Raw genomic sequence first — 25,991 nt, 5'->3', positions numbered from 1 at the left:
GTCTGCATTCCAAAGAGATCATAGGACATAGGAAAAGGACTCACATGTACAAAAATATTTATAGCAGCTCTCTTTGTGGTGGCAAAGAATTGGAAATCAAGGGAATGCCCATCAATTGGGAATGGCTGAACAAGTTGTGGTATATGAATGTAATGGAATACTATTGTGCTGTAAGAAACAATGAGTGGGAGGATTTCAGAGAAACCTGGAAGGACTTACATGAACTGATGCTGAGTGAAGTGAGCAGAACCAGGAGAACATTGTACACAGTATCAACAACATTATGTGATGATCAACTGTGATAGACTTGACTCTTCTCAGCAGTGCAATGATCCAAGACAATTCCATGAACCATGATGGAAAATGTTCTCCACATCCAGTAAAAAAGAACTGTGGATTCTGAATGCAGATTGAACCATACTGTTTCTGCTTTTGTTTCTGTTTGTTTTTTGAAGTTTTTCCCTTTTGTTCTGATTCTTCTTTCACAACATGACTAATGCAGAAATATGTTTAATGTGATTATACATATATAACCTATATTAGATTGTTTTCTGTCTTGGTGGAGGAGGGGAGGGAGAGAGGGAGAAAAATTTGGAACTGAAAATCTTATGAAAACACATGTTGAAAACTGTCTTTACATGTAACTGGAAAAAAATAAAATCCTATTAAGATTGGGCAGGGGGCGGAAGGAGCATACGTAAAGTGCCCTGTAAACCTTAAAGCACTATATAAACATTAGCTGTTAATGTTAAGAAGTTTTTCCTTACCTTGAAGCCTACATCTACCTCTCGTCAATTTTCACCCCTTGTTCCTAGTTTTGTCCTCTGTGGCCAAACAAAACAAATTTAATCCCCCACATTATAATCCTTTAGATACTTGAAGATAACTTTCAAGTCCCTCCAGTCTTCTCTTTTCTAGTGTAAATGAACATGTACAAGTCCTTTAGTAGAGTCAAAGCCATAAGCCCATAAAGGCCATTGCCTTCAATTAAAACAACCTAAATTGAATTGACTGTGGATGACCCAATGTCTTAGTTTGAAAAAAGAAAAAAAACATTTCTTTTCCTGAGCATGTGAAAGCATGTTTACTCATTTCTTATATGGGGTCTATTTAATACTTAGTGTTTTTAAGATTTTGTTCATTAAATCATTCTGTCATTTCTACTCATAAATGACTTTTTAAAATTACATCTGTATAGTGATATATATATATATATATATATATATATATATTTGTGGGGGGCAGGGCAGTGGGGGTTAAGTGACTTGCCCAGGGTCACATAGCTAGTAAGTGTCAAGTGTCTAAGGCCGGATTTGAACTCAGGTATTCCTGAATCCAGGGACAGTGCTTTATCCACTGTGCCACCTAGCCATCCCCTTATAGTGATATATTTTTAAAGCACCATTTAAAGATAAGTTAAGTCTGTCTGTAATCACAAGAAGTCATATTGACAACCTTTCAGCCTTTACTCTTATATGAATAAAGGGAACAAGTTGATCACTGAAAGACCTATTGAGCCATAGTACTAAGGACCAATAAAAATTTAATTTTTCATTTTATTTTTGTTTGTCTTTGCAGAGTCACATTAAAGAGATAATTCGAGGTTCACTATGGTTCAAATAAATAAGTGGGTTTTTGTTGTTTGTTTTTAACAGATCAGCTTTTTTGCATTCTACAAATTATGGAAGAAGCTCAGAAGACATCTGAAAGAATTCTTTTAGAACCCTACAGGTACTTACTTCAATTACCAGGTAACTGTTCTATTGCAACACATAGTAAAACTTTCTTCTTAATTTCCTTCTGTTCTTCTCTATGCATTTTTAAAAATATTTCAATGGCTTTCTTTTGTTTTGCATCATTATTGCTAATCTCACTCCTCTTAACTCTTTACTTTTCCCCATACCCAATTAAAAAACAAGAGAAAGAAAAGGAAAAAAGAAGACCTCTTTTAACAAGTAAGCTGAGTCAAGCACAATGAATCCACAGAGTGGTCATGTCCAAAAATCTATGTTCTTTTTTGCCTTTTGCATACATCATCACTCTGACAGGAGTTAAGTAACATGTTTCATCTTTGGTCTTCTGGAGATGGTTGGTCATTGTATTGATGAGAATTCTTAAGTTTTTCAAAGATGTTTTTCTTGATAACATTGTTGTCTTTATATAAATTGTTCTGCTTCTGCTCACTTCATTCTGTATCAATTCATACCATCCAGGATTCTCTGAAATAGACTCTTTCGTCGTTTCTTATGGCTCAGTAATGTTTGACTGCATCCACATACCATATTTTGTTCAACCTTTCTCCAACTTTTAAAGAAGTAATATAAAACACTCTTTGGGTTTTGGTTCTTCCCATTTTTCTAAGGGACAATGTAAGGTACTTTTTTTCCATTTCAGTCCCCCCTTGGAGTTATATTCTCCTTAACCACCACCAAGTGTGCCCTTCCCCAGCTTACAAAGAGAGAGATGTTTTTGAAAAGTTATACTTTGCTTTTAAAGTTATGTATACCTTATAATTTTTGTAACAAATTGGGGTGAGGGGGAATACCCATGATGAATAGAAAGGAATTAGTTCTAGATAAAAATGGAAAGAACATTAGAAAATAGCTTTTTATGAGAAAAACATGGTGTTGATTTTAAAACCAGGTAAGGATGACACTAAAAAGGAATTTTTTTATTATATCAATAGATACAGAAAAATCCAGTAATAAAATGCAACATTCATAATTTTAAAAACACTGAAAAGAATATATATATAAAATTTGTTTTTCCCCACATCACAAAAAACAAGTATTTTGGAATTTATTTATCTAGTATACTCAAGACACATATAAGGGTAACTTTAAGGACCCAAATTAGAGGAGTACATAATATTTCTGTCTCCTACAAACATGCCTTAAGTCTGTCTAAAGACTGAGGAAATTGTTTAATAGACTCATTAAATGTTTGATCCACCTGGTGCCCATATAAATAATGCACCCCCATACCTTACCCACAATATTTTAAATACCCATTATTTTATCAGGTGAGAAAATAAGAAGTAATTGTTCCAAGGGATGGTTAGGAGCAAGTGATGGTGTTGTTATTTAAAGATTGGGGATACCTGGATGTATTTATAGGCAGCAAGGAGGAACCAGTAGATAAGGAGAAGTTGAAAATTAGAGAAGAGATTCATTACTGCATTCAGTTCATTCAACAAAAATTTTTATTAAGCACCTTTTATATTCCATGCTTTGTGCTAGATGCTGAAGATAAAAAAGAAAAAAATGAAATATACCCTTTAGGGAATGTGTTCTTTTAAAGACAAGAAACTTATACATAGAAAATATATTCAAAATAATATTCAGAGAGAAGTCACTAGCAACTGAACCACCATGATAAACTGCCTGTGGGAGATGGCATCTAGTTTTGAAATAAGTTATGGGTTCTCTGAGGTGGTAGGAGGACGTGAATGCCAAGCATGTGCCATGGCCTAAAGATGAGAGATGAAATACCTTGAAGGGGGAACAGCAAGCTGGGTAGTTTGACTGGAGCAGGTAGCGCATGAGAGAGACAGACAGACAGAGAAAAGGAGACAGAGAGAGGGTCTGTCTGTCCGTCCGTCTATGTGTGTGTTTTGGGGAAGTGGGATAGGGCTCTATGAAGGAAAAAGAGGTCAATGGCAAAGAAAATAAAGAATTCGGTTTAAGAAAGAAGAAGGTTGGGGTCATGTTGTGAAGAACCTTAAAAACCAAACGGGATTTTTTGTCTTTAGTCCAGGGAAGCACTGCAGTTTCTTGAACAGGGACAGACGTGTTTAGACTTGGGCTGTAAGAAGATGACCTTGTCAAGACTTCCATTTAACATGATGATACAAAAGGTCGTAGCAGAGCCCCATTAGTCACGGTCTAATGAGAAGCTATAAAAATGATCAAATCGAATAAGGGTGTTTGGAAACACAAAGAAACAACAATAAGCTTTTTCATTCATAGAAAGCCTATGCACACTGAGAGAGAGGGCCTGCCAAGGGAGCCAGCATGAGCTCAGGTAAATCAGCCTGACCCCTGCAAGTGTTCTGATCAGGTGTGCTACAGGGATGTTAAGGTGAGCCCCAGGCCCAGACATAACAGGGGAGGTTAAAGCCAACCAGGAAATGAGAGACCAGACCAAAAAGAGTCTAAACACCCCATCGAAGAGTGTAGGAGAAAGCACAGCCTGACTGGCACAAAAGCCCAAACCAGATAATGAGGCTAAAGATGAGTTTAAATAGATGAAAACATGCAATGAAGAAATACTGCGGGTCAAGGAGAAACCTAAGAAATAAACCGAGAAGAAAGGGTAATCCCACAACACCTACAACCAGAACCTCAGAGGAAAAAAAAAAATGTACTAAAAGAATACCTAGGAGAAATGAAGCAAAAGATCAAGAAGTTAAATAAGAGCTCTGGAGGGAAAAATTTGAAAAGAAAAGCTCAGTAAAGAAGGTTGAAAATCTTACCTAAACAGCACATTCCCAGGCAAATAGAACACAGAAAACAACTTCACTTCAAGAGGCAAGAAATAAGATTGGGAGGAAAAAACGAAGAAAATATAAGGTGTCTACTCTCATAAAAACTGAGCTGGAAAACATGTTGACAAAAGATAATTTAAGAATCATAAGACACCCTGAAAATCATGACCAAACAAGATTGTCATTGGCAGCTGTGGAAGATAGAGTGGAAAGGGGGAAGGAAACCAGTTAGAAAGCTAATGCGGTAGTCTAGACAGGTGATGAGCACCTCAGCTAGGCTGGTGTGAGTGGAGAGAATGAATGAATGAGTAAGTGAATGAATGAATGAATGAGTGAGTGAAAAAGTATTTATTACTCATTACTGTATGCCAGGGTTGCTTGTCCTTCATTCCTGAAGAGAACCAATGACATCAGGAGGGTGATGTCTTTACTTGCAAGTGAATCAGATTTGAGTTAGGTAGAGCTGTACAAACCTCATTCTCTCCTCCAGAGTCATCAAAGTCCAGTGGCAAAACATAACTCAGGATGCCTGGCAATGGCCCCAGATGCAGTGGGAGACCTTAGCCTTTTTAAGGTAAATCTTTCCCAGGTGTCAGCCTGTCTGAGGCAGCACCCATCCCACAATCAATGGCTAGGTAGGAATGGAGACAAAAGATAGCCTACTTTGCCTTCATAAAAGAATCAGTCTAGGAGAAGACCCTCAGTTTCTGGCCAGAACAAAAACAGTTGCTATCTATACTCACTGCTCATTAAAATCCAAACAATGAGCAAGTGAGGCTTGGGCTGGAACCTGTTGTTGGCTAATCAGTGAGAGACAGTGATTTGGGTCCAAAAGTATAGTCAAGTAGCTCCATTTGAATCTTAAAGGGCCTTATTAAAGCCTGGTTTTCTAGAGCTATATTTCGAGAAATCATAAATGAAAACTACATGAGAAAAAAGAGTTAATTGTCCCAGTTAAAAAAACAATGCTAGAATAAATAAGTAGGCATGGGGGGAAAAGCTAGCCCCCAAACCCCAAGACACCTTATGAAATATAAGTAATCAAAATTTATATTCTTAGGCTATCTTTTGTCTCCATTCTTACCTAGCCCTTAGTTATTGAATCGCCTCTGACATACTGAGACCTGGGAAAGACTTAGCTTAAAAAGGCCAAGGTCTCCCATGGGGATATCGCCAGTCGTCCTGACCTATGTCTTGCCACTGGACTCTGATGACTGGAAGAAAGAACGAGGCTGATGAGTTTGTACAGCTCTGCCTCACTCAAATCCAATTCACTTTCAAGTCAAGACATGACCCTCCCAAATGTCAATGGTCCTTTGTACCAAAGACTGAGGACACCAAAGCAGAGGCTAGTCCCTGCCCTCAAGAAGCTTACATCTTAAGAACAGACAATGCACTTGAAGGAATCATGGCCATGGAAGGATATTTCGGTCCAGAAAGTTCCTGAGATAATGAGTAGGATCGTAGGGGAGTAAATTGACACATCCCTTATAGTAGTGGGGGCAGAATTGGTTTGATCATGGTTCCAGGATGGGGTTTCAGGAATGGAAGAAGGATCGAGGATGTGTACATAGAGACAAGACAAAAAAGATAACTAGGTGGTAAAGTGAAGTGTGTCTGAGTTTTGCCTGGAATAATGAACAGGGTAGACCTTTCAGAGATGAAAGAATTAAGAGCTCTGTCCTTGGCTAGAGAAGATGTTAGGAGTAGGGATTATGGATATGAGCTGTTGGTTTTGCCTCCTGAGTTTCAGATTGAAGAAGTGATTGGTTATGAAGAAAAGTAAAGGATTAAGACTGACTGAGGTGGCAGACTTGGGTGACTGGAAGGATAGTGATTCTCTCAACCAAAATTAGTGAGTGAGGAATAGGGGGATCTGAAGTGGGGGGAAAGATAATGAGCTATGTTTCGGCCATGTTGAATTGGAGATGCTATAGAACATTCCATTGGAAAGATCTTGGAGGCAGTTGGTATTATGGGACTGGAGATCTGGGAGTTATCTGTGTAGAGGTGATGGTTGAACCCATAGAACTTGATGAGTTCACTGAAAAGGAGTAAAGGAGGAGAGAAAATCCTCAAGGAATGTGATCACCAGTGTCACATTCTCCGTGACAAATCATCTAAGCTTTTTCACGTACCAGCAACTGCTCTTTTCCTCATCCTCACTCCAGCCAGGTGATTGCATGCTCCACCTGCAAGTCCTGAGTCTTTCAAGGCAAAGGAAGTTTTTGCCTTCATAGAAGGCAAATAAAGTCTCCTAAGCAAAGGGATGGTATATCAAGTTCCTTTTTTGCCTCTGGTTACCAGTCTCTTTTCTACAAATCTCTTGTCTAGGTCTCTGATCCCTTTTTTTTTTAATCCTTTTTTTGTTTTTGTTTTTTAAGTGAGGCAATTGGGGTTAAGTGGCTTGCCCAGGATCACACAGCTAGTAAGTGTTTAGTGTCTGAGGTCGCATTTGAACTCAGGTACTCCTGACTCCAGGGCCGGTGCTCTATCCACTGCACCACCTAGCTGCCCCTCTGATCCCTTCTTGACATTACCTATGTTCTAATCTGTTTTTGTCCCATTTCCTGTTGCTTCACTGTACATCACATTCCCTGTGAGCATTACAAACCTCTAAATTGTTCAAGTCTCCCATCTCACCTTCTGGCTCTCAGTAAACAATCTCCAGTTTTACTGTTTTTTCAAACCACCTCTTTCATACCTTAAAAGTTTTCAGTATTGTTTGTAGCTCCTCTCCTCACCCCCTCTGCCACCAACTCTCAGCTGCTTTTGATCTCTAATGATCTTATGATCCCCAAATTCAGTGACCTCTTTTCAATACTATTCTCCTTGATCTTTGTGTAGCATTAGACGCTCAAATACAGGGGAGGTAGCATGGTATAGTGCTATATTGTGTTTGAACCTGATGACCCAGTGCCTGTTTCTCTCTGCCTGTTCTTTCATAATTGGGAAAAGTTATTTCATCTTTGTGCATCTCTAGAGGACATCTCAGTTTACTGAGCTGTACCATGAAAGAAAACCACTTAGAAGCCCACTAGCTGTTGTGATTCTATAGTACCTCCTTTGTCAGCTTTTCCTACAGTGGTTTCTTTATTACCACATGGACTTTTATGATTCTCCTTCATGACCATCCAGTTGTTTAGATTCATAGACTAGTAAGACTACATGGGGGCAGCTAGATGTCAAAGTGGATAGAGCACCGACCCTGGATTTAGGAGGACCTGAATTTAAATCCGGCCTCAGACACTTAACACTTACTAGCTGTGTGTGACCCTGGGCAAGTCATTTAACCCCAATTGCCTCACCAAAAAAAAAGAAAAAAAAAAGACTACATAGAAGCCTTAGTTCTGATACAAGCCCCTCATGTGACAAGTAAAAAAATTGAAGACAAGAGAGTTCACAGAAATAGTGTCTAAATCAGAATTGCTGCCCAGGTTTTAGAACTTCTATTCCATATTGACTTTCTGCCACCTTGCAAGTATGAATATTCTCTAAAGCATATCTTGGCCCTCCTTTTCTTGGCTCTCCTCTCTGAACTCTAACTAGTTGGACAAGTCATTTAAACCCTGACCCTCAGGTTTTTCTCTTGGAAAAGGGGGTGGTTTAATTAAAAGATATGGTCATCTATATCTCCTCCCATGGGTTCCACTATGAACCTATGCATCATTAAAGTAAAATTCATTTCTGAAAAATATTCAAAAACAAGGCATGAAAGATACAAGATTTCTGCTGAGCTCTGCTAATCTGAACACCCCATATCCTAAACATTTTCCTTTCTAGCTAAGTGAAAGAGATAAGATATAGTTTGATGAATTGAAATTTCCAGGATGGTGCTATACTCAGCAGTTCGGCATTAGGATCATTTTCTACAGAGTGTCTTCTGGGTCCAGAAATGCTAATAAAACAAAGGGATGGAGAATGAAAAAAGAAGGGCAGATCAGGAAGTAAATACATACTGAAAAGGATATTCTCTGTAGAACAATTCTTTATGATTGAAGGGTATTGGGGAATAGTAATCTAGAAGAGATCCCCAAAAAGATCATGTGATGGGTAAAACTAAATGTGTGTGGTCACCTGTCCCCAGTGTGGGGAAAGCTAAGTAGGACAACAGTTTAACAGTTTAGGTATTAAACATTTATTAAAACATATCAGAGGTTAACAAAGAGAGTATAAGTGTCTCCGAAAGAATAGGAAAACCTAACTACCTACCCTCTGAGCTACACCTCTCACGATGTTCCAACCACCAACTGACAAAATGAACAGCCTTCCACACTGCTTCAAACTGATTGATTGAGAGTGGTCTCATGTTGATGTGAGGTAACAGATGTTGATGTGAGGACACTGAACCTTACAAAGGTCAACCCATACTCGCTCAGCAGGGGGCCCCTAGTAATAATATTCTCACAATCACCATACTAATGAAATACTGTATAATCAAAAGGGCAAAATTGTGGTTGAGATGGAGGATGGAAACAAGGGTACAAATTAGAAAAACTAGAGCTACAAGACATGTGGAAGCTTCTAAATGACCTCAGCAGGGAGGACCACTATATTTCAAAGCCTTAAGTAACGGAGGAGAGAATGGGAAATTTTAGTAAAATACTTAATTTTTGAAAAAGTAGTCCAGATTTCCCCAAAAGGGAGGAGTGAAGTTACTTAAAAGTAGACTATGGAGAGCCATGATCACAAGTTTATACATAATTTCTAAGCAGTGGGGATCCACTAGAAGCTTTTGAGTAGAAAATATAGTAGAGATGATACAATTAGAAGATTATTCAGGCAGTGCTGTGAAGGATTGACTGGAGAGGGGAAAAACTAGAGGCGGAAAGTCTAATATTATTTATATGGTGCTTAAATTTATATAGAACACTGTATAAAGCACTTAAAGCTTTGCAGAGTACATTTTATAATATACTAGGCAAGAAAAGATGAGGGTCTAAAATAGTATGGTTGCAGTGGAATAGAAAAGACTGAATGAGTGGGAGGATTACAGCTATCAAATTGATGAAATGCGTACAGAACTTCTTTCAGAGTAAAATTTTTGAAGATTTAAGAACTGTTGAAAAGCTAGGTGTAGTGTTTATTCTTAAGTTATTTGAACTTTTTCTCATTACCTTTATTGTTTATCACTATATTATCTACTCTCATTAAGATCTTAGAGTAAAAACTGCGTTTTGCTAGGCAGGATGTGGGGGCCAGGGGAACAAAGGCTTAGAACATTAGAATAAGTACCATTTTTTTTTTTTTTTTTTGCGGGGCAATGGGGGTTAAGTGACTTGCTCAGGGTCACACAGCTAGTAAGTGTCAAGTGTCTGAGGCCAGATTTGAACTCAGGTACTCCTGAATCCAGGGCCAGTGCTTTATCCACTGTACCACCTAGCTGCACCCATAAGTACCAATTTTTGATAAAATTTGCTTTAATAGAGATTAGACACCAATGACTTTTGAAAGTTAAAGTTAGAACATAAAGATAAAAAGTTGAATATAATGTTTGAGAAACTGGAGCTTATAAAGCTTAGGGGATCTTCTGAATGGGACTGATAGAGAATATTATTGTTGTTTTTCCTTTATTCTTGAAAAGGACCATGACATCAGGAGGTGACACCATGACTTGCAATGAATTAGATTTAAATGAGGAAGGGCTGTGCTAAGTCACCAGATTCACTCTCTCCTCCAGAGCCATCTGGGTCAAATTACACGATATATATCAGAACAACTGGAGATGGCCCAGGATGCAGTGGGAGACCTAGGCCTTTTAAGCTAAGGACTTTCACAGGTCTCAGTTTACCTGAGGCAACACTTATTCAGTGATTAAGGCTGGGTAAGAAAGAAGGCAAAGACCTCTTTTACCTAGTCCAAAAAAAGAGGGGAGGGGGGAAGATCCTATGGGTTTCTAGCCAAAAGAAATACAATTGCTATTTAGGCCCACTCTGTATTTCTCAGTACTTTGGACTTTTATAAAAATTAACCATGTCTAGCTGTGTGACCCTGGGCAAGTCACTTAACCCCACTGCCCCGCAAATAATAATAATAATAATAATAATAGCCATGTATTAGGGCACAGATGTATTGCAAATAAATGTTTAAAAAGCAGAAATATTAAATACATCTCTTAGAAAGCATAACACAAAAATCGTAATCAGTTTATCAAGCACAAACAAAAGATTCAGAACAAAATGGAGATTTAACAGTGAAATCTTAAATAAGTGGATCAGAGGATGATAAAAACAATAATTATATAAACTACGTATAAGAAAATTATCCCACTGAAACAATATACCAGAATTTATGGAATCAACTAAAATAGTCCTCAAAAGAAAAATTACATTTTAAAATATATATATAGACAAAGAATATGTATTTTTAAAATTTAGGAAGCCAACAAATAAAACCAAAAAAATAAGCACAAAAGAGGAGATATGGGGCAGCTAGGTGGTGCAGTGGGTAGAGCTCCGGCCCTGGATTCAGGAGGACCTGAGTTCAAATTTGACTTCAGACACTTAACACTAACTAGTTGTGTGACTCTGGGCAAGTCACTTAACCCCAATTGCATCACCAAAAAAAAAAAAAAGAGAGAGAGGAGATACTGAAAATTAGAGGAGAAATGGATAAACTGGAAACCCCAAAGACTATAAACAAAACTTAGGTAGGTCATTAAAAATACTAACAAAATTGATAAACTTTTAGCCAACATGATTAAAAAGAAGAGGGCAGAAAATATAATCAACAAAATGGTATAAATAATCTAAGTGAAATCACAACAAAATCAGAAAAAAAGTTATCATAACCTATTATGCACCATTTTATGCTAAGAAAATTAAGAACACAAAAGAAAGCAGAATACCTTCAGAATTATAAAACAGAGTGTAACAGAAGACGAAAAAAAAAATCTTAGTTCAATTTCAGGAAAGGAAATAGAACTCACTATAATGGAACAACCAAAGAGGGAGAAAAACCCCCTCCTGGTCCTAATGTATTGATAGGAGAATTCTATCAAACTTTTAAAAAGAACAACTGGTACCAAAAATACACAAATTTTGGGGCAGCTAGGTGGCACAGTGGATAGAGCACCGGCCCTGGAGTCAGGAGGACCTGAGTTCAAATCCAACCTCAGACACTTGACACTTACTAGCTGTGTGATCCTGGGCAAGTCATTTAACCCTCGTTGCCCCCCCCCATACACAAATTTTCCTCAAAAACTAAGAAACTAAAAATACTTTACTAGATTCCTTTTGTGATATAGACATAGCCCTAAAACCTAAACCAGAAAAGAATAAAACACAGAGGCAGAATAGTAGATCAATGTCATCAATGAATATTAATTCAAAAATTTTAAAATAAAAATCTCATCAGGCAGCTAGGTGGCATAGTGGATAAAGCACCAGCCCTGGATTCAGGAGGACCTGAGTTCAAATTTGGCCTCAGACAGTTCACATTAGCTGTTTGACCCTGGGCAAGTCACTTAACCCTCATTGCCCTGCAAAATAAAAACAACAAAAAATAAAAACAAAAAACAAAAAAATCTCATCAAAACTACTAGAGAAAAAAATCATTTGTTATGGCTAAATTGGATTTATTCCAGGAATGCAGAAATGGCACATGTTAGGAAAACAATCATTTGTTTTAAAATTAATCTTTAAAATTAATCATATTTAATATGTCATGTAAAAATTAATCATATTAAAAGTAAAATATCTAAAACTACATGATTATCTTAAAAGATTTAGAAAGAAACCTTTATCAAAGCACAACACTCATGCTGAAAACACTAAAAAAGTATTGGCATACCGGGATTTTTTAAAATATCATAAAACATATTTCTCAAACCAAAAGCAAATATCATATGCAACATTAGAACATTTTCCAATAAAATAGATAAGTAAAACAAAAATACCCATTCTCCCCACTATTATTTGATATAGTTCTGAAAGTACTAGCAGTAATTCAAAAGAAAGACATTAAAGGTGTGAAAACAGGCAAGGAGATAAAATATGTTGATTTACTTAGAAAATTCTGGGGAATCAGCAAAGATATTAATTGAAAGAATAGCTTCAACAAAGTTGCTGGCTACAAAATAAACCCACAAAAACTAACAGCATTTCAGTATACTAATAGCAAAATCCAATAAGTAACAATAGGAAGAGAAATATCATTCCATATAACTACAACAGATAGAATTTTTAGAGACCAGTCTACCAAAGTACACAAAATACATGTAGAGATTTATTTACAAAGTGCTCCTTAGAGAAATAAAAAATAACAAATAGAAGAATATTCAATTTGGCTTAATCACTCCCAAAGATAATTTACAATATTAATGCTATACCAAATTACCTACTAAGTGATAGTTTATAGAACTTGTTTTTTAAAAATCTTTTAGGGGCAGCTAGGTGGCGCAGTGAATAGAGCACCAGCCCTGGAGTCAGGAGGACCTGAGTTCAAATCTGGTTGCAGACACTTGACACTTACTAGCTGTGTGATCCTGGGCAAGTCATTTAACCCCAATTGCCTCCAAAAAAAAAAATCTTTTAAAGAAGAAAAAAGATCTAGACAATTAAGGGAAATAATGAAAAAGGTAAAGATGAAAGGAGAATAGCAAGCACTTCCAGACCTCAAACTAATATCTTAAAGCATGAATCATCAAAAATATTTCATATTGGTTAAAGAAATAGAGAAGTAGGCAGAACAGACTAGAGAAGGAAGAATTAATGGAACTCAATAAACCAGAAAACATAAATTGCTTAGGCAAGAATTCCCTATTTCATAAAAACTATTAGAAAAAACTGGAAATCAGTCTTCAGAAATTAGGCTTAGAGCAACATCTTATTCCTAATTCCACAGTGAATTCAAAATAGATACTCTTTAATATTAAGAGATCATACCATAAGATAAATGAGAACAGAAGCAGATCATATACCTTTCAGAGCTGTGGCCCTGAGATGTATTCTTAACCAAAATGAGACAGGCCATTAGAAATGATAAAATATGTAATTTTGATTATGTGAATGTGAAAAGTTTCTGCACAAATAAAATTAACGCACCCAGGATAAGAAGGGAAACGGTCAAATGTGAAAAATATTTATCAGCTCTCTCACATAAGGCTTTGGTATCCAAGATAGATAGCTAACAGATGTATATGAACAAAAGCCATTCTCTGGTAGATAACTGGTGAAAGGATGTGAATGGTTTTCCAAAGAATTGCAAACAATAACCATATGAAAGAATATTTCACATCACTAATAATGAGAGAAATTCAAAACAATGCTAAGGTTATACCTCATACCCTGAAAATTGGCAGAGTGAGCAAAAGATTGGAATAGCAAGTGTAGGTGAGATTGTGGGAAGATAGGCACACTAGTGCATCAGTCAGTGGTAGAGCTGGCTATGACTTGGTCTGATAATTTTGGAAAATAATTTGGAGTTATGCAAATAAAGTGACTAAAATGCTGACATGACAGCCTTTGACCCAGAGATTCCACTACTAGCCTTATACTCCAAACAGAACATTGATAAGAAAATCCTTACGTATACCAAAATATTTGGAGCAGCACTTTTTTTGTGGTAGAAAAACATTGGACACAGAGTAGGTACCCTTCAATTGGAGAAAGGGTAAACAAAGTATGATATTTGAATGTAATGAAATAGCACTGTGCTGTAAAATGATGGATGCAGTGAATATGGAGAGGCATAAAAAGATCTACAAAACAAAATACAACCATACATAATGACTAGATCAATGTAAATGGAAAGAATAGCCACACACCCACAAAAAAAAAAATCAAAAGTAAATGTTGCAAAATTTCAAATAACAAGCATGGTCTCAAAGAAGACAATATAAGACATTCCCATTCACTCTTTTGAAGAGGTGGGAAGTCTATGGGTGTGGTACACTTAATATATTTTCAGATTTTTTTTTGATATATTGTTCAGTTAGTTGATTTTTGTTAATCTTCCCTTTTTTCTTGAAAAAATATTCTTTGTTATATGGGATGGCTCCCTGAGAGAGGAAGGTAAAGGGATATTGGGAGGAATTCTGATGATGTGAAAAACCAAAATATATCACTAAAAATATTTACCAAAAGTAAAGTCAAAGGTATTAAGTGCCAGTGATTTGAATCCTATTCTTCGATTCCAAATTTATTTTATGACTCATCATAAATCCCTAAGAAAATGATTCATGTAACAGCCACTTTTTTGAGGAAAACAACTGTTTCATTCAACCAAACATACCTGTATTTCTCAATCGTGGCTGTAAGATAGATAAATATAAACAAATAAGACAGTTCCTGCACTCAAGAAGCTTACATTCTAATGGGGGGAAAGGACATATATGGAAATGAAAGGGTGGGGCAGGAGACAGGTATCTACATGGGAGTGATGTGGCAGCTGAGAATGAAGAGAGAGAATCAAGCCTTGAGTAAAGTGAAGCATGACTTGGTTCCTCCCAAAATGGTAGTCCCCACGAGAGAGTGACCAGTTGAGAAAGTCACAAATCAAGAGAGTATGGCCTCGTGCTCGCTTCGGCAGCACATATACTAAAATTGGAACGATACAGAGAAGATTAGCATGGCCCCTGCGAAAGGATGACACGCAAATTCGTGAAGCGTTCCATATTTTTTTTGTTGTTGTTTGTTTGTTTGTTTGTTTTTTTTAGTGAGGCAATTGGGGTTAAGTGACTTGCCCAGGGTCACACAGCTAGTGAGTGTGTAAAGTGTCTGAGGCCGGATTTGAACTCAGGTCCTCCTGAATCCAGGGCCGGTGCTCTATTCACTGAGCCACCTAGCTGCCCCTCGTTCCATATTTTTTAACGGAAAAAATAAAATACCTTATATGTAAAAAAAAAAAAGAGAGAGAGTATGGCCTCATCTTTTCTCAGATATATAGTGAACTGAGTCAGATTTATAAAAATAAGAGCCATTCCGTAGTTGACAAATGGTCAGACTATAAACAGGCAGTTTTCGGAAGAAGAAATAAAAGCTATCCTTAGTCATATGAAAAAAGATACTCTAAATTACTGTTGATTTTTTTAAATGAAGATTTAAACAACTCTGAAGTACCACCTCACACCTATTAGATTGGGTAATATGACAGAAAAGGAAAATGACAAATGCTAGTGAGGATGTGGGGAAAAAATGTGGTGTTAGTGGAGTTGTGAAGTGGTTCAACCAGTCTGAAGAACAATTTGGAATTATGCCCAAAAGGCAATATTACTACCGAGGTCTGTATCCCAAAAAGATCAAAGAAAAGGAAAAAGGACCTATATGTACAAAAATAGTTATAGCAAATCTTTTTATGGTGGCAAAGAATTGGAAATTGAGGGGAAGCTCATCTATTGAGGAATGGCTGAACAAGTTATGGTACATGATGTTGACAGATTACTATTTATTGTACCATAAGAAGTGACAAGCAGGATCGTTTCAGAAAAACCTGGGAAGACTTATATGAACTCGTGCAAAGTGAAGTCAGGAGAACTGGAAAATCATTGTGCATAGTAACAGTAGTATTTTAACAATGATCAACTATGAAAGATTTAGCTACTCTGATCAGTACAGTGATCCAAGACAGTTCCAAAGGACTCATGATGAAAATGCTATCTACCTCCAGAGAGAGAGCTGATGAATTTTGAGTACAAATTGAAGTATAATTTTTTTCACTTTCTTTGTTTTTCTTACTTTTATTTTTGCAATATGGCTAATATGGAAATGTTTCCCCTGATTTCACATGTATAATTTGTATCATACTGCTTGCCTTCTCATTGAGTGAGGAAGGGGCAAGGAGGGAAGTAAATAATTTAGAATTCAAAAAAAATTTTTAATGAATGCTAAAAATATATATATATATACATATACATATATCTTTTTAGGAAAAAATAATAAAGGCCACCACAACCAAGTGAAAAAAAATGAGAAAAGAACACACACACCCTTAGAGTGTAGTTTTTTCCAGTTGGGCAAGGTAAAGATAGAAAATTCCAAATCCAGAGAGTGAGTCTAGATGTAAGTGAAATAAAACATGAATAATTTTAGATCTAAGTATTTATTTCTAAGTTAAATTAACTTTACTGAAAGTCAGATTTTATTAAAACTTTCTCACCCAACTCTGCCATTAAATAGCAATACAACTTTTCCCAAGTCACTTACCATCCCATTAGGCCTATTTCCTCATCTTTAAAACTGGAGGTGGGGATGAACTATATTATGATCTCTGAGGCCTTTTCTAACTCTAAAATTCTTTGCTTATAATAGAGAGGAAAAGCAGGATTAAAACTGGTCTTGGTCTTGGTCTTCCTTACAAGCATTTGAGAATTTATATTTCCCAGATCTACAAATAAGAGTATAGTAAAGATGATTTAACTTGACCTTGACTGAATCACTCTAGAAAACATTTTTAGATTTTCCGAAGTTAAAATACTTATTGCTAACAAAAAGTTATTTTAATTTCAGGTAAACAAGTGAGAACCAAACTATCACAGGCGTTTAATCACTGGTTGAAAGTTCCTGAAGATAAGACACAGGTATTTATACAATTTCCAATATATAATTATTTTTTCCAAACTGCTAGAATATAGATAGTATGAAGATTTCATTAAGCCTTAAATGCTATGTTTTTCTAAGCCTCTAGTGTTTCCTCTAAGACAGTGCTTAATATCATGTGGCCTTGAGATTTAGCTTTAATAACATCATTACACAGGCCTTGAAATTGAGAACTCATCTATAGAGTGTATTGGTCAAGATAAGGAACTTGTGAAGTCACTTACCCTTGCCTTTGTTGTTTGTTCATTTCAGTCTGTCCAACTCTTCCTGACCCCATTTGGGGTTTTCTTGGCAGAGATACTGGAGTGGTTTGCCAAATCCTTCTACAGTTTACTTTACAGATGAGGAAACTGAGGCCAACATGGTTAAGTGATTTGCTCAGGGTTACATAGCTAAAAGGGGTCTGAGGCTAGATTTGAACTCAGGTCTTCCTGATTCCAAGCACAGCACTCTTATCTACTGCACCACCTAGCTGTCCATGTTTTTTACACTGGATCCTGCATTATAGTGTTGTGGAAAAATAACCAGACTATAGATCAAAAGAACTTGATTGATCCCTGACTAGCCTTATTATACCTCCGACAAATCAGCCTTTATATTCTATGAAGATTAAATGAAATAAGGAATATGAAAGCATTATGAAAATATGATATTGTGAGTCTTAAAGAATTTCAGGAGATACCAATAAGACATATACTACTGAGAATTTTTACCCAGGTTATAAATTTAAATAGTCCCATTAACTTTAATGAACATTTTTAAGTACCTTTACAATCCAGTAAGCATTTATTAAGCATCTTTTATGTACAAAGCACCGTGCTAGGGCCTGGGGATACAAAAATAAAAAGGATAAAGTCCTGCCTTCAATGAACATAGACTCTACTGGGAAAATACTTTATATAAATAAATAGTGTACACCTGATTTTGGTGGGGAGACTGTGCTAACAAGCTGCACATCAACTGAATCTTAAAGGAAGCTAGGGATCTTAAGAGGCAATGGCTTCCACACCTGGGGGACAACTTATGCAAAGGATCAGAGTTGCAAGATGAAGTGCCTAGGTTGAAGAAAAGCTAGTGGGACATCCTGGCTGATCCATAGAATGAGTGAAGAAGAAGAAGGTGAAATGAGACTGAAAAGAGAGACTAGAAAGAGAAAGGACTTTAATCTGTCACACCTAGTATGTATAAAGTATTAGGTGCTGAGTAAAGAAAAACAAAATAGAACCTGAATGAAGAGGAAACTCAGGTGACATCTAGTTCAACTTGGACTAAATTAGAATCTTCTATAATTGCATTACCAAAAAGTCATCCAGCCTTTGTGTCAAGGCTTCCAGTGAGCAAGAACCTGCTGCTCCCTGAAGCAACCCATTCTGCTTTTGGACATATCTAATTGTTAGGAAGTTGAACCATATTTCTACCTGAAATCTGCCTCTCAGCAACTTCTACCCGATTCTTCTAGGTCTATTTTTTGTAGCCAAGCAAAATCCTCTTCTATAAGTCATCTCTTCGGATAATCAAAGATAACTGGCATGACCCCCTTTAGTCTTCACTAGGTTAAACATCCCCTTTCCTTCAGCTGGTTGACCTTTCATTCCTGGATTCTCTTCCTTTCACCATACTAATGGACATCCTCTCTAGCATACTCTACCTCCCATGCAGGGCCAAGAGCTGAGACCAGTTTCAGGATGTTGTCTGATAAGGGCAAAATACAGCAGGATATCCACTCCCTCATTCTAGAAACTGTCCTAGGAGATGCCCTCTCAGTGTAGCCTGGACTTTTTTGATTTCCACATCACACTGTTGGTTCACATCGAGCTTTTAGTCTACAGAAATGGTCATATCTTTTCCAGAACAACTGTGGAGTCACTCTATCTCCAGTTTGTACAGTGACATTTCATCTTTTTAGATGTGCCCTATCAAGTCCAATGAATCAAGACCCTTTGGGACCCCAACTCATCCCACATATTAGCTATACCCACCAACTTTTTGTCATTTGCAAATATAAGCATGCCTTCTAGTAATTTAAGGAAAGCAAAAAGGTACACTTTTACCTCCTGACCTATCCTGGGTTACGACAACTTCCTGTTAATCATTTTCCCTTCTATCTCTTTCGGTCAATGATCATTCTCCTTAACAAAGAACAATAAAGCAAAATTAAATTTGAACAGTTCTATCTTTTCTGTTTTATGTTATTCCAAACACCCCAAACAGCAGTCCTATTTTTCTGATCCCCTCCCCTTGCTCCCAACATAACTTAAGGAGAAAAGTACTCACTCTGATGCTTTTGGCAATAATCTTATTATAGGGTCATGTCTCTTTTTTAATTTTCATCATCTGTTACATGCTGTTGCTTCTGTCTTATATCCATGATTTTTCAAATCAGCTTTCATGGGTGGAATCTCCTTTAGTTACTGCATTCTTTTCATCCTTACCAGAATTGATTTTGTCTGTAGATTTGGAATTTCATTCTTAGGAGTTTCTCATCCCTTTGGAACTGATATGACCCATAGGATACTTCTCTGAACCCTTTGAAAACTTTGATCCCCAAACTAGGTAGCCACTGAACTTTGTTTGGTTTCCCCTTTTTTCTGTCAGAAATTCTGTGATGGAGGTTTCATGTCCTCCTAAAGTTCCCATAATTTCTATTTCAGCAGTCAGTTCCATAGTGCTTGGAAGAGCAGTTTTCCTTCTGACTTTTTGAAGCCTTAAATTCATAGCAAACCAAGGAATTTATCAAGCTCTCTGTTTTACAGAGATAAATTGCTGAAGCAGATATATTCATAATTGAAGTTCCCCATCTTTGCTCTGTCATTCCTCCAATCCAGGTTTGTGATCCCTTTCCTTAACTACTACTCTATTTTCTTATTCTTATCTAGGTGTTTTCTAGTTTGCTCTCATGACAGTATAACTTATGGGGTGTTTTTTTTCTGTATTAGATCCTCACTCAAATTGTGTCCATCATATTTCCTTTCTCCAGTCCTTAGACTCGTCTTACACACACGTGTCATCTCCACATACAATGATCTTCAGACACTCCTCTCCATTCTGTTCCTTTTGGAACAGAGTGAGGATCTAGCTTGGGTGACTTGAAAGCATGAGGTTACCATGAAGAGAAATAGAGAAGTTATGAATTGGTTTGGGCAATGATCTCCCAGAGGCTAGGGACTGTATTTTGCTGCTTTTTATATCCTCAGTGTTTTGCATGGTGACTGGCATGTAGTGGCCCCTAATAAATGCTTATTGACTGACTGACAGTTCGGTTTGGGATATATAGATCTGAGATACCAGTAGGACACACCTATAGATGGAAATGTCATGTAGGCACTTAGAAGTGAGGACCTGGATTTCAGCAGAGTTGGAAGTAGAGACAATAGCTTTGGTGGCCCTATGTAGAGAGATGACAGCTTCAACTTTGTGGGTCATGAGAATATTAAGGGAATGAGTCTAGAGACAGAAGAAAGGTGGAAAGAAGTCAGAGCCTTCAGGAAAATGCTAGTTGTTTTTTTTTAATTTGCTTGGGAGAGGTAAATTTATTTCACTTTCATAGAAATAGCCAACTGCACATTATAAAAGGTAGTAATTCTTCTAAGTAGAGAGCTAAAGGAAATACAGGATCAATGTAAGCACAGAATACAACGCAAGTACTATTGTGTAGAATGTTAAGTGGACTCCTGAGAACAAACACTGAAAGGTTCTATTCACAGTATCTATCCAGCTCTGTATATTATACACAAAAACAGAAAAAATCATGATCTCATTCTAAGAATAGGAATACAGCATGCAATGAATGATTTTTTTAAAATCTCCACACAAAAATCAAAAGAAATTGTAGTTGGCTAGGTTGATTGCTTACAAGTTTAGAGCAATTAGATATTTCCAACAGAAATACAATGTAGATGAACTAGGAATTTCACACATTACGGACTACCAAATGGCAGGAAAAGAGAAAAGAACATACTGTAGTTTAACCTGCTTCTTAAGTAGAAAAAGACAAGAAGGCAGTGAAGGAAAAGAATGTTTGTAAAAGAAGGACAAAGGAGAGCAGTATCCCTTTTGGAGAGCAGAGAAAGAGAGCTTCAAGAAACAACAGTTGTGGGGGCAGCTAGGTGGCACAGTGGATAAAGCACCTGCCCTGGATTCAGAAGGACCTTACTTCAAATGTGGCCTCAGACACTTGACACTTACTAGCTGTGTGACCCTGGGCAAGTCACTTAACCCTCATTGCCCTTCCAAAAAAAACAAACCAAAAAAATAAAATAAAATAAAGACAAGCACCCATTTTAAAAAAAGAAAGAAACAAAGAAACAACTGTTGTCAGCAGTGTCATATTGCAGAAAAGGCCAGGGTACTAAGAACATAGAAGAAAATGTCATAATCACCAATCAGAAAGTCATTGATCCCCTGAGAGTAATTTTAATAGTTTGATAGGAGTAGAATCCAAATTATGAAATGCTAAGGAGGTGTGAAGGAGAGGTGACAATTATCGATTCCTTTTCCAACAAATTTTAAAAGTGAAAGGGAGAAGAAAGGAAGGACAGTAGCTCATGAAGAAAGAAGGGTCAAAGGGCTTTGGGGTTTTTTTTAGAATGAGTAAAACCTGAGCAAGTTTATATGTAGAAAAAAGGGAGGTAGGGGAAAGGGATATAATAGAATATGGTCTTAAAATATACAGGGAGGTACAAGATCATAAATACAGGTGTTCTTGACCCCTGAAGAATCTACTCTTCCTCTGGGGAAAGTGGAAAAAGATGTGAAGTCAACTCTTTAGGAGAAGAGTATCCAGAGAACTCAGATTACAGTCTTTGAATCAGAGGATCAGGGTTTGAATCTTGGCTTTGTGGCAAGGTAACTTGTGTTACCATGAGCAAGTCCTTTAATTTGGTACTGTTTATTCATCTATAAAATGAGAAAATTGTATTATGCCCTTTCAACTCTAACCCTATGTCTACATAATCCTAAAGCAGAAATAGTAGTCATAGTGGTCATCTACTGATGGTAAGAGCAAAGGTGGGCATTTGAGAAGGGTGGGAAAGGCTTAAAAGGTGCTAAGTAAAACGGGATAGGAAAGCAAGAGTTAAATACAATAATTCCAAATAGGTCTCTGCTGAGGTTGAGCTCAAAAGGCTAATGGACATAAGCAGGGTAGTTTCATGACTTTGTTCACCAGCAGTCTGATAAACAGAAAAAAACTGTTGATAAACATTAATCAGATTAGCAGGTATGTTAGAACTTTAAGGGAGCAAGAGATTCTGGGGTGGTATCAGTCAAATCTACTAAAGTGCCTTACAGTGGTCAAGACAGGGTAGGAAGGTAAGTATAGCCCTTAAAGCAGATGGTAAACTGGAAGAGCAAAAAAGGGTTAAGAAACCAGAGGTCAATGAGGGTGAAAAGCAGTTTGAGTAGGAGTAGGGGAGTAAAAAAAATGGAGGAATAGGAGATTATGGTCAGAGGAGACTATCAGGGACCTGAGAAGAATGAAGATGTTTCTCCAGTCAGTCAGTGTGGGGTCTGTGTCATAGTTTGGCTTTAGGTTGCTAAATAGATGATCAAAATGCAGAAGTTAAAATTTAATCTAAATGTCCTGGTGGGCTTCATACATGAAAGACATGTTCTTATTACAGATCAAGAAGAAGCTAGGTGGCACAGTGGATAACCCTGGGCAAGTCACTTAACTTTGTTTGTCTCAGTTTCCTCATCTGTAAACTGGGGATAATAATAGCACCTACCTCCCAGGATTGTTGTGAGGTTCAAATAAAATAATAATAGTAAAGCACTTAGCACATTGTCAGGCACGTAATAAGTTCTCTATAAATGTTAGCTATTATTTTTTGATAAACTTAAATATTTGTGAGTTTAATGAATATCTAGGAAGTCGAATGGATCTAAAATGTCACTGGATATTATTTTAAAATACTAGTGTTAAAAAAAACTTTCTAGTTACAAGTACCTAGATGTGTTCCTTATACCTGTTGCACAATAGTTGAAATTTTCTGTACTTTTTTGTGTGTACGTGTGAGGCAATCGGGGTTAAGTGACTTGCCCAGGGTCACACAGCTAGTATTAGGTGTCTGAGGTCAGATCCAAACCCAGGTCCTCCCGACTCCAGGGCCAGTGCTCTATCCACTACGCCACTTAGCTGCCCCAATTTTCTGTACTTTTAATCTGGGATAGAAGGTGAAATATGGAAGTATAAAATTGGAGTATTACATTACATGGTTGTTAATTGTGTGCTTCTTTAAAATATTAAAATTTAGTTCATTCTTTCTTTTCTTTGAATAGATTATCATTGAAGTTACAGAGATGTTACATAATGCCAGTTTACTTATTGATGACATTGAAGACAACTCAAAACTACGACGTGGCTTTCCTGTTGCTCACAGCATATATGGAATTCCATCTGTAATCAATTCTGCCAATTATGTATATTTCCTTGGTCTGGAGAAAGTCTTAACTCTTAATCATCCAGATGCAGTAAAGCTCTTTACCCGACAACTCCTAGAACTTCATCAGGGACAAGGCTTAGATATTTATTGGAGGGATAATTACACATGTCCCACTGAAGAAGAGTATAAAGCTATGGTGCTGCAGAAGACAGGTGGACTGTTTGGATTAGCAGTAGGTCTTATGCAGTTGTTCTCCAACTATAAAGAAGATTTAAAGCCACTCCTTAATACACTTGGTCTCTTTTTCCAAATTAGGGATGATTATGCTAATCTACACTCCAAAGAATATAGTGAGAACAAAAGTTTTTGTGAAGATCTAACTGAGGGCAAGTTTTCATTTCCTACTATTCATGCTATTTGGTCTAGACCTGAAAGCACTCAGGTTCAGAATATCTTACGCCAAAGGACAGAAAACATAGATATTAAAAAATACTGTGTACATTATCTTGAGAATGTAGGTTCATTTGAATATACTCGTAATACTCTTAGGGAGCTTGAATCTGAAGCCTATAAACAAATTGAAACACTTGGTGGAAATCCTGAGTTGGTAGCTCTCATTAAACATTTAAGTAAGATGTTCAAAGAAGAAAATTGATAGTTTTAAAACCTATTATTAGCTTGGTGGCTCACTTTGGCCAGAACTTTTGCTCAGTTCATCTGTCACCAATTTAAAATGTTAACCAAGCTACTAGCCTTCAAAAATCATTGGATGAATAATGACATAAATGAAGTATTACTCTGTTCAGTCCCTGATGGTCATAGGTACAGTGAGGCAATTACAAAAAGCAGTTGATTTTTTTCTCTTAATTGCCCATCGAGGCACAAAATTAAATGGGTCAAGAAACACCAGATTTGGATTAGTGATGTATGGAAAAATTATAAAATCTCTGTCTTGTGGTCAGATTTTATGAAAGAACTTAGACTATTGCTGTGAATGTCTCATTCTTGTCAATAAAGAGGAATTCAGCCTCTCTGGATTGAATTTTTATCCCACTATTTTCCACAGTGCTGTAATAATTTTTAAAATACTTTGAATTTTCCATTGTAATGATGATCATAAAGAAACCTCCAATAAAAAAAAAATCATGGTTATTTGCTGCTACAGGATGGATATTGGACTTTGTGTTTAGGGGTGTGTGTGTATATATAATATATTTACATATATATGTGTGTGAATATGTATGTGTATATACATACATATATGTATATCTGCCTTAAGATGTTTACTTTGCTCAAAAAATATCTAAAGTTGACTACATAGCTAGAAATTACTTAGTCTGTAAAACAAAGGTTTTAGTAGATTTTATTCCCAACACAACATGGTATAGTATGGGATTAGTACTTCTTAAAATTCTGCTTGATCACATGTATCTTGCCTTATTATTGGCTGCAATAACAACTTTTGTGGAGTTTGAATTTTTAAAATAATACTGTAGAATCAGCTTTATACCAAAAACAAATGACAATCATCTGTTTTGTATTGTTTTTTAAACCATATACATTAAACTGCAGCAAAAAAAAAAAAAAGGCTAGAGTTTTATATTTTTGCCCATTACAGGTATTTTTTTTTAGCAACAAACATTTATTTTATTTTCCAGTTACATGTAAGGGTAGTTTTCAAAATTCATTTTCATAAGATTTAGAGTTCCAAATTTTTCTCCCTCCCTCCTTCCCTTTCCTCCCCCCTCCACAAGATCACAACCAGGTTATATATGTACAATCCACAAGTGTTCTTTTTATCAGTTCTTTCTATAGGGGTGCATAGTAAGCTTCCTCATTAGTTCCTTGGGATTGTCTTGGATCATTGCACTGCTGAGAGTAGTTAAGTCATTCACAATTGCTCATCGAACAATACTGCTGTCACTACGCACAATGTCCTCCCAGCTCTGCTCACTTCACCATACATCGATGTTCCATTACAGGTATTTTTGAGCCCCTAAAGATCTACCTCTTTCTAAGAGACCAGAAACGTTTTGTCTATTATATTTAGAATTCCGTTTCTCCCTTTTTTTTTCTTTAACCACAGAAGGGGTAAGGAAGAATAAATGAGATTTAATGTTTAAATTAAAGGAGGTGTGTATATTTAAAAATCATTAAGTGGAAAGATGCCAGTTTTTTTCTACAAAAAATATTTTGCTGTTGACTTTAATCCATTAAAAAAATTCTCACATATTGATTTCATTATTTCAGTGGTACATAACTATATTTTAAAGCAACAATTTCTTTTTATATTCTCCAAGAATAATTATGTAATTACATTGGAAACTTAAATGCCTTTGTTGATTTGTCAAAGCTAATTAAGCAAGTGCTGGTGAAGCCATTGCAGGGAGCAGGCAGTAGGTTAATCAGTATTTAAGAAGCAATTTTGGTATGCTGTTTTAACTGGCTAAAAGGGATGTGTTTATTTAACAGCATATTTATGAATTCCGGGTGTTTTCCAATACCATATGACTATCTTAAACAAGAATATGCATTTTTAAAGTGTTGTTTGTTATAGTATCCCAAATTCTGTTTTTTTTAAACGCT

At 36.5% G+C, this 25,991-nt stretch overlaps 1 protein-coding gene and 1 non-coding gene across 4 annotated transcripts in view; both read left to right on the top strand.

Moving 5' to 3' along the window:
• Positions 1–24,985, top strand: part of GGPS1 (geranylgeranyl diphosphate synthase 1) — a 48,117-nt gene extending 23,132 nt beyond the window's left edge. Inside the window, exons 2-4 of one of the 3 annotated variants that reach the window (XM_043964042.1) lie at positions 1,656–1,731; positions 16,933–17,003; positions 23,302–24,984. In XM_043964042.1, the coding sequence (XP_043819977.1) occupies positions 23,323–24,060 (738 nt within the window). In that variant the 5' untranslated portion in view covers positions 1,656–1,731; positions 16,933–17,003; positions 23,302–23,322 and the 3' untranslated portion in view covers positions 24,061–24,984. Of the gene's footprint in view, positions 1–1,655; positions 1,752–16,932; positions 17,004–23,301 lie in introns of those variants that run through there. The other 2 variants (XM_043964041.1, XM_043964043.1) reach the window with 2 other exon arrangements.
• On the top strand, positions 15,001–15,107 carry LOC122726852. Its single transcript, XR_006352846.1, has one exon. It is a non-coding gene; the product is annotated as a U6 spliceosomal RNA (small nuclear RNA).
• Positions 24,986–25,991: the final 1,006 nt, after the last annotated feature.

Source organism: Dromiciops gliroides, chromosome 4, assembly GCF_019393635.1.
Source record: "Dromiciops gliroides isolate mDroGli1 chromosome 4, mDroGli1.pri, whole genome shotgun sequence".
Taxonomy (NCBI): Eukaryota; Metazoa; Chordata; class Mammalia; order Microbiotheria; family Microbiotheriidae; genus Dromiciops; species Dromiciops gliroides.
This window is presented reverse-complemented; position numbering and strand designations above follow the sequence as displayed.